The following is an 18,746-nucleotide window of genomic DNA, read 5'->3' as shown; positions in this document are numbered from 1 at the left end:
TTCTTCCTGCAGGATGGAAAGATGAGCCAAGTTACAATTGTATCCCAGAAGTGCCAAATCCTGTGCTTACACCTGTCTTGAATTCACCATTTGAGTTCATAATGTGAAGTTGGTTGGTGCTGGTCCCTCACAGCAAGACAATGGATGTTGGGCAGGAAATGAACTCTAAGATAGAGGTGCAGATTTGGCAGAGCCCTCTTTACAAAGCTTAGGGTCTGATTTCCCAAATAAAAATGGAATCAAACAGAGTCCTGTCTGAGAAATATCAGCTTCAGAGAAACCCTGGTAAGTGAGAGTCTTACAGAGTTTATCAGTACTTTGTGCTGTGTAAAGTGCAAAGTGTTTGTAAGGTTTCCATGCATATGCTTATTCCCACAGTTACGTACTAATAAATTTTTCATCAACTTCAGTGAGAGATGAGAGAAACTTCAAATAGCTCATGCAACTGAAGAGCACACCACTGTCATCTACCTGGGCACTTTCACCACGTTTTAAAATTTTACAGCTTCCCTATAGATCCCACTGAACTTTATCAAGACAGAATTCTAATTTACACCCACAACTTCATTTTGAGAAGAACCTGAGACTGAAAAATGTATTTTTATTATATGGCTTAGAGAAATCAGTGCTGTTCTTTCATTTGGTTCAGCTTATGGAAATAATTGCATCTCTTTCAGAAAGAGGACAAAGAGTATTCAGCAAAAAAACACTTTGAAACTATATTGCCTGGTTTTGAGTTACTGCTTGAGATCGTGTTGTAACAGCAAGTGAATTCAATAGCTTCTCAGTTTCAGTAGTCCTTGGATCAGGTTCTAAAGGGTTATTCTTTACATTCCTTCTAATACTGTGTCATACTCAGACTGCAGAGCCAAAAGAGAAAGAAAGAAGTTTATGGATTTAGCTTTGAATTTAGAATGGGATCTTTATTAGTATTCACTTTCGGTTTAATTCCAGTCAAAGAAAGTTTTTATCCTTAATAGGGGAGCAAAAGGTAAGCTGAGCCATATCACTTCTCTAAATCTTATCCATACATCTTCCTGATAGAAGAAACAGTGCATGCACTGCCATCAGTACATGCAATTAGTGGCAGCATGCACAAAGAGGTATATCCTAACGAGATGCTGCAAAAATACGTGGACCAGTTATCCGTATACAGCAGCACATGAAAAGATACTACAGAGTGGCATGATTATATCCGGGTGCCTCTGCTATAAAAAGCATTTGTATTACCCTTACTTCTCTGAATAAATTCAAATGACAGCCCCATTTCATTTCTTCATTCAGTCTGGAGGCCAGATGGCATTAGAATCATTTACTTCACCTTGTTGTGCTTAATTACTACAATCAACACACTATTTTCCAAATTAATCATAACAAAGTAATTTCATTAGTAACACAGCAGGCTGTTGAATTATTAGCATCATAACAGTTTGCAAACAATTAAACTTTATTTGAACCTTAAAAATTTGCAGAGTAGAACATTATTATAAGATCTAATGGCAGTACCATACAAATCCAGAACACAGCAAATAATCAAGTAAAACACTGTACATTGTGAGTTACAATCACCTTTTAAAGATCTTCTCTCTCACCGTTCACAGAAAGGCAAGCACAATCTAAGTGAACAAAGAAAATTAAGCGATTAGCATCTTCTACCCGCATTTCGTTTAAGTTGTATTAACTGAGATGTTCTTATCCAAAAAAGGTCATGGTATTCACACAGATTTAAAGTAAACCATTCATCCGTGGTCCACCGCTGGTTTATTCTGAGATACTACCACTGAGTCTCAGGACATCTTTCACGTTTTGGATTCAAGGCGGTTTATTTAACTCTCTCTCCCCTAGCAATAAGAAGCAAGCAGGGGGAAGCCCTAAAAGCGAACTACAGACAAAAGCCACTCCATGTCTCCGGCTGTCACCGCCCAGGCGAGGCCGCGCCGGGCAGCTCTGCCCCTCATGGCTTGGCTAAGGACTCCCTCTCCTGGAAAAACGGCAGAAACGGCGCGGGGCAGCACGGAGGGGGAAGGGGACAGCGGCAGCACCGGGATCCGCCTCGGGATCCGCCTCCGCCCGTCCCATAAACCTGGGAATCCGCTGAAAAGCTGCTGCCACCCAGCGCCGCGGCCGCGCAGCGCAAGGGCCGCGCCCGAACCGGGCCGGGCCCACAGCGAGCGCCGGGCGAAGCCGCCCGCCCTCAGGAGCGGGGAAGCCTTGCTCCCTAAAAACCACATCGGTGGTGCTGGGATTGGGAATTCTGTAATTAATAAAAAGCCATTTCGGTGGGCAGATTTATGGCGCTGCCATGTTAACAAGGGAGAAGGAGCGTTTCCAGCCCCGCTATTAACGCTTCACATTCTGTACACAATCCACCAGCACGCTTGACAAATTAAAGTAGTAAAAGATCTGAAGACTATAATCTATCATTTTAATGCTTCGCTGATAACGCACAGAATCAATTCCAGTGACTATCTCTTTAAAAAATTACAACAAAACTCCGTCCCGTTTGATGCCCGTTAGGATTCAGTGTACCAGCAAGTACCACACACATCAGCTAACACAGAGCACAACATCCCAGTTTACTGCGGGGATCCCAATTCCGAGCTCAGACTAAGGTTTCCTTTTAACCCACAGTGTTCCCGGGGTCTGCCTGCAGCATAAACAGCACAAGCAGCTACGCGGGGACCTGCACAGGCTCGGCAGCTACAGGCTGCCTCCTCGGCACATTAAGGGTCTCACAAATCAACTCCACCGGAGGACCCGAAATAGTTCATCTTGCATTCTAATGGTAAAGCACATCTACGAAAGAAGAGTATGGTACTTGCAATTTAGCTTGTGTTGACTTAGCAAAAATTCTCGGGGTTAATATATTTTCACAAATTTTCATAGAATTATCCTATCCAAGTCAGAATGGTACAATGGCAGTATTACCATACAGGCCTATTTATTACACCAGCAAAAGAATCAACTTTTCATTGTGTGTCAACAACATAGTAATTAACAATACAATACTAAATATATGAGAAAAATTAATCATTGGCTAAAGCATAACTTTAAAACATCCGGAAACAGAATACCCTAAAGACTTGAAATATACATAAATTTCCCTCAACTTTCTGATGAAACTGAACAAGATGTACAGTGAGTATTAAAAGGTTAATGCATGCATGAATTGAATTATAGTTTACCCTCAAAGTTCTGCTTAATTTTTTTGACTATGCAGAAACAGGAAAAGAGAACACAAACCTACAGCTAGACAGAGTGCTGCTAGCATGTTAGAAAAAAGAGCAACAGGCACTATATGGCTGCTTGTGCCCCATATGTTAATTCCCATCTATTAATTTCCTAACATTACAATTCTATAAAAAGTAGCTAAGAAGAACATTTCCGTAAAGTTATGATCAATTACAGTTTATAATGTTTAATATACACAAGGCAACAATCTGACTACATTCACTGAAACCACAAAACATGTACAGCAGAATCTTCTTCCAGAGGTTGGGTCTGTAAACTGCAGCTGCACACCACTCTTCATTTCAAGTGCAGATTTCTCCTGATTAAAGATAGGGAAGTTGAAAGTTCGTCATTAAGCAAAAAACCTCAAACATGCATATCAAACCCTGTCCAAATATCCATCCCTTTCCACAGTTTTGTGCACAGACAGATATATACATTTTACTAAAGAAATATAACTAAATAGAAACAACATCAGTTTTATTTTTTAAAAAAATCTGGAACAGGAACACAGTTAAATAAATGTTTTGTACCCTGTGGTTTAATATTTCACATAGAATCCCAGAAAAAAAGTATTTTAAATGAATCTTCAATATATTTTGCCATAATCTTTATGTTAACAGGACTCCTACCAAGGTTCCAGGAAAGACATACTTATGAAACAGAGAACAAGGGAACATATAAGCCATTACAGAAGATTGGATTAAAATGTACTTACCCAGGCCTCTCAAATATCATACATCTCCATTATGTAGTCTTTAGGCACCAAGCCAATGGTTCCCTTCATTTCTCCTACCCACCAGCCAAATTTATTGTACTCCTAATTGAAAACAATACGCAGTATTAACCTTTAGTCTGATATAAATGCAATAGAGTTTTGTATGCAACTCCTTATGGATGCTTTCTCTTATATACAGTTACAATCATTTCAACTGAAAATTAAAACATTGTGTCTTTTTGTTATAGGCATTCACATGCAGTTAGGCAAAGGCAGAAGCTAAATTTTAAAAAGACTAGGCATACTCAAGAAAATGTCTTAATTACAGCTTCTCTAACACCTACTAAAAATAGCCGACCTCCTTATTCTCTGTTCATCAAAAATACAAAAACCCTGTCTTTGTAACTAAAACCTAATAACACAACGTTGACATATAACAATCAACAGGGATTCTTTTAGTATAACAAGCTAAACTCTAAGAAACTTACCATCAACTTACTTTAAAAACTACTTCACTCAAAGGGAAGGGAACACTCTATGTCTAATACATAATATCTTTCTATGGACAAAATCCACTATTGCTTTAGGCTTGCAGAAAATTCTACAGCAGATCTCATATTCCTGACAGATGACTAATGTACTCCTGTTTCAAATACGTTTAGGCTTAGTGAGATAAATATGAAACAAAATGAATTAGTTTAAAGAAATAATGTCTTCCAAAAGCAGTACCAAGTAAGAGAATTGTGGTATTGTGGTATATAATTATTGGGAAAATAAAATAATGTAATATTGATATGTAATTATTGTATATTGTGGTATATCATTTACTTTTTTCCTATGAGATATTTTAAGATCAATCCTAACAATGGTTCAATAAATTGTAACAGCTGGAATTGTGCACACACATATATTGAGTTACAAATGAAGCATTATTAAAACAGAGACCTTACTCAAAACTGAATGATTAGTAAGATAGAAATTACTATGGAACAAATATGTGAAATACAAAATACACAGAAATCTCTGATAAGCAACATCTGCTTCCTGCTACACCGTTCTTCTGATAAGAGCAAAAGGCTCAAGGATTTGGAATTACTGGTCCTACTGAGAGGAAGCTACTATTTTGAACTGTAGGTAAAGTTTCTTGGTTATAAATAGCCGAGTGGAGCTTAAGGGTTAATGGAGTTTCATTAGAGCCCGAGCTATAATGATTTGCTGCTGGCATATTTTGCCTGGTCAAGAGTTCTCTGGGGTCCTATGAGGTACTTAAGTGTACTCAGCTCTCTCTGTGCTTAACTACGATGGCCTGCTTTCATGTGGGCTTTTTTGCTGTTTCTTCTTTGCCTTCTTTTGGTTTTTAATGCTTGTATGCAGGCACACACACAGTTTTGTATTTTCTAATTGTGGAAGGCTGAACACTAGTCTTCAATTAAACATTTTCTTCCTTCACTTAACAGTTAATTGGCGATTTAAAAGATTCTATCCTACTATGCATGTAAAACTGCAGTAAGTGTGATTTAAAGGAAATCCACTTAAAAAACAGCAGGAAAACCTTCATTTATTATGTGAACATGCAAACAAGAAAGCTGCAAAAATAATTCCACCTTCTTCCCCCTTCCACTGCAAAGCAGACTGCTGGGGATGGGTTTGGTCCTGAAAGTCTAGAGGTATCTGAACCTGATCTTCAGTGCACACTCCACAGAAGTTAATAACCTTTCCCATGGGGCTTCACATTATACCCCAAATCCTTAAAGGCAAAACAATACCCTGACACTGAGGTTTATAATCTTCCCGATCAGCCTGTTTAAAAATCTATGCTTTATCTCACAATACACTGTTTAAATATACAAACTAGATTTCAAGACTGAAGTGGGAAATTGCTGAAAGGAGCAGCACTCACGTATACTACTGGAATCTCAGCAATAAATCTCTCCAAGAGAAAGCAACAAAAGATTTTAAGCTGCTACATGGAATTTGCACAGTGACTGACAAGAGTGATTAAGCAAGTTTTGCTAGACATCAGCCAAAAAAACAAACAATACATGAAATGAGGGAAGTGGCTCAGTTAAGCAGTCATTAAACTGCATATGACAAATGGCACAGAAAAAGCCTGTGGATTACATTATCCATTGAAAATGTTCCACTTAGCAACACTACATGGACTTAGAAACAATTGTTTTTAAAGAAACAATTCAGATAGCTCAAATTCAAATTAAAAGCATGCTGCTGTTTTGAAAACTTTCTGGGTTTTGCTACTTACTAATACACCACTTACTGCTCTGGCATGAAGCTAAGTGAGAAGATGAAATGAATGTTGATGTAACAGACTAGTAAACTAATTTAAGGATTTGCTGCAACCATTATACCATACAGACAATATTGCAACACAGAAGCCTTTACTTTACATTACTATTCTTTGCATGGGTCTCAAGAGCAACATGAATCCCAATTAAACAATCTGCAGTCTATAGAAGTCTGAACAAAAATATAGTGCAGATACCTGGCTACCAAGAACATAAAACCTTAATCTCTGGTTTTAGAATAATTAGATAGCACTCCCTTTTAAACTGATTACAGACATTTTTCTTTAAACTCCTAACCCCTCCTTCCTATCCTCAGTAACACGAAAGAGTGCTTAACTAGTGAGGCAGATAAGCAGCCCCCCTAGTCCTTCCTTGAAGTCACACATAAAATCCAAATTGATGTATTGTTTCTATCAATGTTATCAATTATAAACTCCTTTGCAGCAATATAATTTCATTAATACACTGCTGTTGTGAGGTCCATATGTCTATTACTGCTGCTTAAGATGTGTAGAATAAAAGTCTTCAGTTCACATTTGTGGAAAATAAAGATTAATATACAGAAGAATATGAATACAGTCAGGAGTTTTATATGAATAAAAAAGTTGGGAAACACTGTGCTTTTGCAAGCATCAGCTTCAGATCTCAGGTACAACTGGGTTTACCATCTGGTATCCCTCACTGCGTTCAGCTCTTAATATCACTGCTAACATAGGCAAGCGACTATACTTCAGAAGGACTGATAAAATAATGAAGAGTCCTTTAATCTACAGGAAACCATTGTAGTCAATTTATAAGAAATATTGCATCCCTTTGTAGGATGTGTAATTATTTTCTATTAATCATGTGCTATAAAGCTACATTATGTGGTTATTCTGTTATCACTAGAAAGAGGCCTGCAGTCAGCTCCTGACAATGTTAGGTAATTACTAACACAAAGCTTCTTTCTCCTTATGTAGAAACGCTATCAAGATCCAGAGGTGCTGTGATGCTCGCTGTATGAAAATAACTCTCCAAAGAAATTCAATAACTGCAAAATGAATTGCTCCAAGGCAAATAGAGGGATAGGAGAGGGGGGCAGGGCCAGATCCAGCTGCCCTGCAATGAGGAGAATGCACAAGTGTGCGGCCATGCTCTGCCATGTGACAGGGAGCACATTTGCCATACCAGGCAATGTTAGCAGGGCCGGGGGAGGAGGGGGCCACCACAACCCCCCCCAAAAACAAGCACCAGACCAATGGAATATATTACATGTTATACCAAATAATATGAAACAACAACCATAACAAATTACCAAATGCTTTCTAAGCTACTTCTGCATTTCCACTGTCATAGAATGGATTATTTTTTTCCCCAGCAGAAATTTATTAACCAAAGTGAAGTAATTTCACAGGGCAGGAAGGAACAGGTTATGATTTAACATTTAACATGCTGGCAAAAAATGTACAGCATGCCAGATAGCAGGGATTAAAAATCCCATCAGGGCTTACAGGCTCTTTAAATGCTCTCAACTGAACACACTATGAGCAAATGCTTTTCCTTGTCATCATCCCACCCATTTCACTGCACTGATATCTGGGTACCCATGACATCATGAACACCAATCATAAAACCTTTTGTACTTGGGGAAAACACAATAGTTAGCAATACACTCCCTGTTTTATACAGGTATCATTTAAATCCAAGATTTTAGTCCTCTACAGAAAAGAATTTTGATATTTTTGACATACAAGAAGAAAAAAATTTTACACTTTCCAAAGCAAAGGATTTCCAAAGCAGTTGCTACCTTTACAAATTCCTCTGCCAATATGAGATTCTCCAGAAGCTTTGCAGCATATAAACTTCTACTGACTACAGCAAAAGTTGAGAACATCTAGTTCTTGTGCAATTAGTCCATTGTTGAATACATATGGTATGTTTTTTCGTGTTTGTGGTGGTGTGGGATTTTTTATTTGTTTGGTTTTAAAAGAGTTGCTGAAAATTATCATTGTGTTTCAATGCCTTGAAAAAGAATTGAGTTGCATTTTAAAAAAAACACAACTAAATTATGTGAATTCAAGATTTTTCTCCTTCCTTCTTCTAGTGGCACTGTGAGTAATACTAATTTAAAGTATATATACCTGAATACCTGAAAACTGAAAAGCAAAACATATCTGTAGCCTTGTTTGGGGTTAAAATAAGTAACCTCTACTATCAACCTAAATGTGTGTCAGAAGCAGGGATAAATTTTTTGCAAAGAACATCCTAGGGTGCAATTTTGGCAAGATATCAGTTTAAAACATCTCCAATTCATCCAGGAGATTCATACTAGCTAAAAAGTTTTAGAACTTCCTTTGGTGTAATTGTTGAATGATACACTATCAACCAGGGAGCAGTTTTGGCACAGAACAGCATTTTCTCTAAAAGCAGAGAATGACAAATGTCTTAAATAACTGAATGAGACTTCTTCACAGGTAGTAGAGTTGTTTTAAGGCAGCAATAAAATGGTCATCTTTAAAAATATAAGCGCCAGATTTATTGTATGGTTGCATTATTAGGTTTTATTTCCCACAATGACATGAGAGAAAATATACAGCAATTAAAGATTTCCAATATAAATCACAGTAAGCAGACTGGGTTCTGAACCAAAACGGCCCCCAGAAAACACCCTGGAACAATAGAAAGGCCATTTTATTTTCCATTAGATGACACATGGCCAACTTTTTTCTAATCTGATAGGCAAAGGCTTACATATTATCAGTATGCAAACCAACAGAGCTAGAGTCACTTTGCATTAGTTCTAACCAACCTTCTCTTTAAAGGCCTTTAGACATATACTTATTCTTCTCCCATCCCCACCCATAAAGATTAAAACTAAACAAGCCAGGAAATGGGTAATATACAACTGAGTGTTGCATTTTAGTTTTGACCAGAAGCATCCCACTGATGTGAATCTCCCAAAGCTCCCACCTTCCTCCCACTGGCTCCCTTTGCAGAGCCATCAGCCTCAGAGGACACACACTACATTTATTTCAGGTGAAGCTAAAATGGAAGATGCACTTGAACATGCTCCAGCCATTAATGTGTTCTCATTCCACAATACCAGACTAGACCTCTCTGGACATCAAACAGCTTTGAAAAAGCATGGTGTGGACACCAGGACTCAAACACTAGGTGTTTCATTCTGCAAATCTGCTCATACTGGTGCTCCCTATGTGCTAGAGGAGCCATAGGCAGTATGGCCATGGAATAGAAATTACAGATCTTAGTATGATCAGCCAGAAAACAATCTGACAAAATAAAACACTCAGGATTTTAGTATGTCTTTCACATCTTTTGGAAAAAATACTAAATAAATACATTTTATTAATATTATCCAGATAGTGAACAAAGTGTTCACTGTTACTCTGAAACAGCTGCATGAGCTATGGAGATTGTTTGTCTTTTTACTAGGCAAAAAGTGCAGGTTGAGATGTGAGCATTTTAACATTTATTGTATTGAAAGAACAAAAATCTGCCACACATGAAACCTACAACCACTGAAAATACAGGGTAATCTAAGCACCAGGTTAACACTCTACTTCCATGAAAATTCTGGAGCAAAAGGTTGTCATAGATGATATTTCTATGAATCATAAATATCAGAGTAAGCACCACTGGTGTGCAATGAAATAATAACAATAAAGGAGAATTCCAGTTTAAGATATAATTTCTGATTTTGAAGTATTTTCTATTTTAATACAAATATAAATAAGAAGTATATTAAATTAATGTTAAGACATGTCAGTAATTTTTACTAAGCAGATGCCCACTTACATATCAAGGTAAATTTTCACTATTACTTGCATTTGGCTGATGAAACTATGGAACTTCATAACACAAAACATACACCCAAAGCAAACAAACAAGTACTGCAAGTGTTGCACTTGCATAAATTGTGCATACAAAACTTAGGAAGAAAAAAAAATAGAACTACCTCCATCCACAGCTATCTTTGTTTCTGGAAATTGATTTCTTGAGTAGAGCTATGGAAGATTTATAAAAATGATTGCTATACTATGGTCTGTTTTCCCATTTATCACGTGGGCTTGAAAGCAAAGGCAAGCCCATAAATGAGCAGGAGTTAAGAGCAATCTTCCTTTTAGAAAATAGGACTACAAAGTATTGCATTTCTAACAGTCAATATTAACTAAGAAATGGTATTAACAGTCTCTTTATCAGTAAAGCTATAATTTTTATTACAAAATGGAATAAGGATATATAGTTTTCAGAAAGTTCACATCATTCATAGCATATGTGATAAAAGCCACTTGAATATTCAACAATATTATAAATTAAAATAATAGTAACAGTATATCTGTACAGATACATTAATCTGAAATGTTAACTATGTTTTTAAATAAAGTTAAGAAGTATTATTGTGATAATTCTGTTAATTCTGCTCAGATTAAAAACTCAACTTTTGAGGGAAACTTGATAGAACAACATAGAAAAAAGTTGTAAGGCTTTTGCGGGTTTTTTGTAAAAGCCCACAGGACTACTGTCACACAAAAGCCACAACTGACATAAATATTTAGAAAATAGCTTAAATAGTTTCTGAATACACCTTTAAAACAAGAAAAACATGCTTTTCTACAGTAACTACACTAGCTGGGCAAAGGTATCTCTGTTGTCAAGAGCATGAGCTCGTGCTCAGTGCAATAACACTGAGTTTTGATGCTCATTTAAAAGCAAATTCTGGGGATTAGTCTTTGCATACTACTTAGCTATTTTAGGAAGTAAACACTGCCAAACTGAAACCATGCTCATTTGTCTAAAAGGCATTTACCTAGAAACTTCCATGGAACATATTGCTCCTCTTGCTTTATTTAAATTCTATAAATGCCCAAATTTGCTAAACTGGTTCATAATTACTTCTTTTATACTAATGACCTCATTTCTAGGAAACCAATATTTGCTTTCCCCCTAATTTCTATACAGGTATAAGAAAAGCTGGTAAAAATATATTGCTTTGGCATAACTATTGCTGGGAGAGATGAATATCTGTCTTATCACGTTCATCAGAGCAGGGTTATACCATTTATATTTCACTGTAAAACAAAGAACTATTATATGTTGCACAAATATGCTCGATATTTTGTTAATGCTTCACCCTTCCTACTATAACATGGCTATACCCACACTTACTTCCTTATCAGCAAAATGTGATTTTCAAGAGTAATGTTCCTGGCTGACATATGATAGAAAGGCAATAAAGCCACAGCTAGGTTCAGCTGAAGCTGAATTTATGACACCATTTTGGATGCATACACATCACCCCCCTGTCAGTACTTGCATCTCTCATTTTCAACCACTAGATGGTGTGAAAAAATTAAAAAATTGCCTAGGATTCCTGCCGACTGTCATAAAATCCAAGTATTAATGTGGTGGATTAGGAAATATTTTAGAAGAAAAGTCTTGACCCACTTCAGGATGGTTAGGCTCACTTTTCCTTTGGTTGTATTTTCACTTAGTGGACAAAGAGCTCATAAATGATTAGACCTTGAAACTGAATCAAGTGGAGGGTTAAGATAGATAATTCTCTGGCACTTCCCCCTCCAAGGACCCTAAATTCCAAGCTGACAGTAGTGGCCAACACTCATTTTTCTGAAAAAGCTGTAACAATCTTTAAGGGAAACAGGGCTGAATTTTCTGGGCTGTATTTTGGAGTAGAAATCATTCCCATCTAGAGAGGTTCTATATATCTGGAGAAGCAGCAGCAAGCCTGCTTCAAGGACCGATTACGGATTAATCACGGCACGGCAACAGGACACTTGATATACAGAGGACAGCTTAAGCTACTGTTTTTCTATTTTGCTCCATTTTTTAAATTAAATTTCTCACTCTTTTGGGGAAGGAGTAGCAAACAGTTTTTTTCACCTACAAGCTGAAGATTAAGATTTTACAGTTCTCATAATGTGCCCAAAGAGCACAACCCACAAAGAGGCCAGACTCGTACAGTGGAATCCATTCGCTCATGGGCTTTGTGGGGGGAGTGAGAGAGGGAAGAGGTGGTTATTTTAAATTAGTACAATTCTTCAGTGCTGAATAACTATTTGAAAGTTTGCCCAATCCACAGGCTTTATTCAGCCTTTAGTAATGCAATTCACTTATTAGTTTAAGTGACAATGAAATACCTCAAAAGACATACATGGTCAAATTAATATTAGTAATACATCTTCTATATTTTTATATAGGACTGTCCTTCTATCCATAAATCTTAAAATATATTTTAAAAAGAAGCTGTTACATTTATTATCTAGAAATGTAGTTAAAGGTATCACAGAAGATTTAAAGCAATTGTGACAAAACTTAATTTGAAACTAGGACAAACAGATGCCTTTAGTTTTCATGCACCTACTTGTGTATTCCAGTGACCTACAATATTTTTTTACTAATTACACTGAATGGCAATTAAATAGGCACGTGTTTTTAAAAGTAGTTTTTTTCAATGAGAACTGTAAAAGTTCAGCTTTTTTTTCTAATATGTGGTGAAAACAGAAATTTCCTCTGATTAGTTGTTCAGAAGTGGACTTCAATGGACCAAGAGATATGTATTTTAACAGAGGTTTTGTTTTTATTGGGAAAGTCAAGGAAAAATCTGAAAATTAACTAACATTAACATAGAATAAAACTTCATGCCTTTACTGTTTAGTGCCAATTCAGATGAAAGAAATTATATTTGTCATTTGCTTTGCAAACAGAAATGTAGTAAAAAATGCCCAAATCTGTTGGAGCAATCAAATTTGGAATCTGAGCTCTCAGAACAATAACAACATACATAAAAAGATGAAAGCGGAGTTCAAAAAAAACAAACTATCTTCTATAGCAAGATCCAAAAAAAGTCAGAATCAGCAGAGTCAGGAATATAAAACAGGAAACAAAAAACATAACATACAAGATAACTTGAAATTCTACAAGGTTAACTTGTACAAGCAGAAAGTACATTGTCTCCTGTTAAGTCAGTTAACAAATGGTAGCCAAGATTTAACAAGTAAAATAAACATGCTTTAAAGTTAATTCCTGTTACATGGCTATGTTTTAATTGTGATTGTAGTTCATTTGACAAAATAATTAATTGCAGTGACTATCTGATTGCAGACAAAGGATCTGAAAGGGAGTGCCAATTTCCCCCCACCAAACTGTGGGAATGTGCCCTTGTGCCATGGCTCTCTTTTTACAATCATGTAGCCCCAGTATAGTGTCTCATACCTTGCTGATAATGTAGATAACGTCACCACGTTTAAATGTCAACTCATCACTTTCATCTCCTGTGCAGTCCCACAAACCTTGGTAGAAATTGGCATAATCGATATTTTCACCATCTGCAAAGAAAACAGCATCTAATTATAAAAAACCAAGACTGAGGATAACTAAAGTTACTGTTTAAATCTCCAGATAATACAGAGCAATTTATTAGCACACGTTTCTTATTCCTCTTTTCACAAACAGCTCCTTCCTGCCATGAAAGCAAGTGAAAAATAAGTTTAATGTGCAAGCCCTTCACTGGCAAGTTGCATCACTGAGAGACATGTAGCTACAGGCTTTCAAAGCATTTTTCAAAGCTGTAACTTAAAGCAGCTATTTTTCCTCTACCAATATATTTCTAGCTAGCCATATATGTATCCCAACTTGAAACTGATAAAACTGCTAGAATATAATTAATAATGATCAGTGAAAGGAAGCTAAAGTATTTGCGATACACTCCCCCTCTCTCTCCTGTTCCAACAAAATTAAACAGCTTCTCTGAGAACGTTTGAGATAATCCTTGATTCTTCCTTCTGAAATATTGGAGAACTTGGAAACTGTTGCTGAAGCTGCATTTCAAAAATATTTGTGTCAGCTCCAGTTTAGGACATTAAGCCCTGGCTAAACGTGCAACTACACTACAGTCATAAACTCATCCTTCTAACAGCATAAGCACAATGGATGTGCTGTGTTCAAGCTGCCATACAGACCATTAACTGATTGATTATTTAGCACTCTTTGCTCTGTAATACGGCAATAACACAGTAATAAATGCTTTGTCATACATTTACAATACAGAGTACATCTATTGAAACACAGCGCTCACACACAGTTAAATACACTGGCTGCTTCTGTTGCACTGCAAACTATTTCCTGTTTTTAATTCCATGAGAATGGAGTGTGATGAGTTAATGCAAAAAGAATGTAAGCAATACCACTAAGATGACCGGTTACATTATGTATACACTAACCAGACAGAATGTATATGTACTAATAATTTACATCACTGGAAAGCTATCTTCTGATTCTGATAACATAAATATCACTGAACTGGCTGGATCAAGGCTGTCATCTGAGTTTTGTTATATGATCCTTGAACTACAGGCTTGCTGGTTATTCCAACATACACCAGTTACATTTGCATGTCATTAGCACTCTACACCATTATTTATAGTTTACAATTTAACCATGATTGGTTCATTTTATTACCAAAAAAAATCCTGCTAAAATATCAAGTATCAGGAGATAGAAAACATCTCACTTTAAAAGAATAGCTGTACTCAACTTGTGCTTTTCTCTATTCTGGCAAATACTTAGATTTGAATTTTAATATTCTCTGTATGAGCAAGAAGAACTTGCTTTCTCTTTCTTCATTTCAGCCTGTGTTCTGTGCTGTCTTGTTCGGGTGGCAATATTGTCATAAGGCTAAATATTCACAACCTTCAATTCAAAGCTGCTTTTCCAGTTACCCACAATTTAATTTTCCATGGAGTGGTGATTAGGAGCTATGACTTGCTGTGTAGCACTAGGGGGCGTTCTGGCTGCCAGGGCCCAAAATCTTCTGTATTCACCCCAAAAGCAACGACTGATACCCATATGAAAGCCCACAATCATTCAGAAATAAGAGATTTAGTTATTTTAAAATGCCCAGACATAATCATTTCAACATGAAGGCATAATCAGTTTGAAATGTTGCACCTCCAGATTTTGGCCCTTCCTATTTTTCACCTCATTATTCACCAATTTAGCATTAGACAATTATAAACAGCAACATGGGCTAGCACAAAATTAATTTGTGATAAATATTAAATCAGATTCTCTCCTTGGTAATTTCTTACTGTACTGATCACAGTTCCCAAATCTGTGTCATAAACAACAGCGTACGTCCACATGAGAAAAAAAAAAATAAAATAACTGTTTTGGTATATCCCACCTCTCAAATCTTTCAACAGTTGGCTTATTGATTTTGTTTAAAACACATTAATCAGGACTTCTTCAGAACATCATTGAAAGAAATCATGACTTTTCACACTGACCTTTACCACTCTGAGCTCTGATCTTACCTTTATGTGCCTCAAGTTACTCCTGTTAACACTAAAGTGAGTTGCAACAGAAGAGACCCAACAGTGGGTGAGACATGTCTCTCCTATTATGTTCATTGTGAATGGAAAGCAACTCAATTAATAATGTGAATACATTGAAAATATGCATTTTAAAATAAGCTTAATGCAACAGTGAAGATACTGACCAAAGACTAACCATAGCTCTGTGCCCTCATTTGTGAATTCAACATAAGATAGGGTTGTTTCAATCAGAAAGCCACATCTTTCAGAAAAATATATACCAGTGAACCAGGAGCATAGAAACAAAAAACACAGAAAGAAAGTGGCAATGTAAGTTGGTGAACAAGAACAACTATGTTTGTCTTTCAAGAAGTATTAATTTCAGATCTAAAAACCCCTCTCATGCCCACCAGCACAAGCTTCTCTAAATTCTATAAGGGCAACTAGCAATATATAAAAGAGAATTGTAAATGTAACTTCAGACTTTATACACCTAAAGTGAAAAAGGCTTTATAAAATGATGAATAATGCTTACAAACAGGTGTAGAATGAAGGAGGAAAAAAAAATTGGCTGCAAAAACCTCTGCAAAACACAACCCCACTCATTCTTAATTTGGTGCCTTTCAGTTTGAGAAGACCTTGACAAATTTCCTTTTATTGCCTCTGAAGAATGGTATAAAACAAAACCAGGAGGTCTGAGAATTTGGTATTTATATGGCAGTGAAATAATGTGAAGCTTCTTAAACATATGTAGTACCTGAAAACAGACGGATTTAGCATCAAGAACTTACGTGCCCATTACAGTTCAAATTCAAAAGATATTGGTTTGCATGTGTTACTGTTACAATTACACTCTATTCTCAAACACTTTAAAATGTCATGTGCCTTAAAAATACTGTGATGACATAATTGCTAAAATGAAGTGTGTTGCATTTTGAAGGTACGGTCACTTGGCCACAAATACAAATAAGATATGATAAAATTTAAAAAAAATTTAGTGTGTAGCTGAGGTCAGAAGGCAGTTTGGTTTCACCTATCCAGTGCTTTTAAGACTACCAATCCCAAGACATGGGTGAGTAGGATTTTGGTTGTTTCTCCAGAAAATATTTCTTTCATTCCAGGACAGCTACCTGAATGAACTACTATCCGATAGCTTCCAGTACTTTTCATAAAATAATTCCTTGTGGCTTATTTCTGCCATCTCTGCTTTTCCAATAACAGTAATAGGAACAATGGATATTTTTGTTTGATATACTGATGAAAACAATTCAGAGTTATTTTGACAGATCAAAAGGCAATGGCTGCCAGCCTCTCTGACAGTAGTCTCAGACTGCTTATTTCACTGAAAAATACTAGCATCTGACAATGCATGGTTGAAGAAAGAAAGGTGAACAGTTCAAGTAGAAAAAAAATGTTTGGCAAATATATCACTCAAGCATGTATCTCAAATATTAGACTATTTAAAATTTAGGAATGCCAAGGATTACTCAAGAGGGAAAAATTATAATAATATTCTAACAACCACAACAGACAGAAAAGAAGAACCAAACCACAACTAGAAAAACAAATAAATAGTACATATTTCAGAGGGATTTAAGTGTGCTATCCCACTGCAGTCTAAGCCAATCTAACTGCAGGTTGTTTAATTTCTGTCCCCTACATTGTGACAATTTTTGCAATTCCCATTTCTGAGCACAAACCTGACTGAACACTAAACTGACCAAAACAAAAACATGAGTTACAACCTAAATATGAAAATGCACTACATAAAACATTAGGATAAATGTGATTGTCCCTGATTTCCCTCAGCCATCCATTTTAACACTGATGACATGTATGTTAGCAAACCCTACTATGGTTGTGATTTAGAGCCAGTAGTTTTATTATTTGCTTGCACATTCCTTATGGGATGAAAGAATACACATGAATGTTTTCCATTCACTACTGTGGTCCACTGCCTAGTATATTAAACAGCTTGCCATTCTGACTCATGTTCCTCAACTCTTGGTAAGATTTTTCAAAAGTTAATAGTGTCAGATTTGAACACTACTTAGCAACATTTGATAAAGACAAAATGTAGCCCCTTTTGGTTATGATGTGCTCAGTATTTACCATCATGAAGGCTTAAAGATGGAGGAACAGCTGAAATTCAGAATTAATGCTACCAGAATATCTTACACAAGTGATCTAGATTCTCAGTTTTGAGTCTCAATCACCAAACAAAACAAGCTCTGTTAAAGAATCCAGTTATTTGTTAGTTCTGATGATGTCCTAAACTTCAAAAAATGAGTGTTACTTACTTGCCCTTTATCCTACATGTCAGAAAAGTTACAAAATAAGAGCAAAGCAACTTTAGTATATTTATTTGGACTCAAACTTTAATATATCCCAAGATGTTTGGTTTAATCTTTCTCACTTCCCTTCTCCTGTTCCTTATTTACTCTAACATCAACACATTTACACTGATAAAAAGGAAAAAGAAAAAGAAAAAGAAAAAGAAAAAGAAAAAGAAAAAGAAAAAGAAAAAGAAAAAGAAAAAGAAAAAGAAAAAGAAAAAGAAAAAGAAAAAGAAAAAGAAAAAGAAAAAGAAAAAGAAAAAAGAAAAAGAAAAAGAAAAAGAAAAAGAAAAAGAAATAAAAAGAAAGACACTTACTGAAATAGTAGTTGTGGAAATTGTAATGGATAGCCAGTCATAACAAAAAAGACACAGCGAGCCATATTATGTAACTGAAACTCTTCAGTGCTTTGTTATTTATAAATTATTAAGTCCATAGCAATTAATGCAAAGCTATCCAGCAGCAAGAGTCAGCACCAGGAACAACAGAATAAAAAGAACTCGAGTCTGAAAGTTAATTGAAGTAGAAATATGTTCAGGCAAGAAAAGAGTAGGGAAAAAAAGATAATTTTTTTTGCACTACTCAGCTTCAGCTCATAGACAATTTGCAGAATATTTTCTGTGAGTCCAGGTTTATTAAAGCTAGGCAATAAATTAAACTTAAGAATGCATGTGCTGCTTGTGTAGAAAATCATAAAATATTCTCAAGTCATGTCAGGTATTTATGAAGTGATGCCTATCAGAAATACTCATGTCAACTCAGCCCTAAAAGAAATGAATTTCCAGTGTTAAATAGTGAACTATGTAAGATCAGATCACAAAACTATTGC

At 36.0% G+C, this 18,746-nt stretch overlaps 1 protein-coding gene across 3 annotated transcripts in view; it reads right to left on the bottom strand.

Moving 5' to 3' along the window:
• Nucleotides 1-2,924: 2,924 nt before the first annotated feature.
• The window catches only part of SKAP2 (src kinase associated phosphoprotein 2), a 116,468-nt gene continuing 100,646 nt past the window's right edge, over nt 2,925-18,746 (bottom strand). For all 3 annotated transcript variants that reach the window (XM_079302352.1, XM_079302353.1, XM_079302351.1), the window contains 3 exons: nt 13,483-13,595; nt 3,950-4,051; nt 2,925-3,550 (listed from right to left, as the gene is read on the bottom strand). In XM_079302352.1, coding sequence (XP_079158478.1) covers nt 3,959-4,051; nt 13,483-13,595 — 206 coding nt within the window. In that variant the 3' untranslated portion in view covers nt 2,925-3,550; nt 3,950-3,958. The remainder of the gene's footprint in view (nt 3,551-3,949; nt 4,052-13,482; nt 13,596-18,746) is intronic.

The sequence above is a fragment of the Erithacus rubecula genome (genome assembly GCF_903797595.1).
Source record: "Erithacus rubecula genome assembly, chromosome: 3".
Lineage (NCBI taxonomy): Eukaryota > Metazoa > Chordata > Aves > Passeriformes > Muscicapidae > Erithacus > Erithacus rubecula.
The sequence above is the reverse complement of the archived record's forward strand: the minus strand, read 5'-3'. Positions and strand labels throughout refer to the sequence as shown.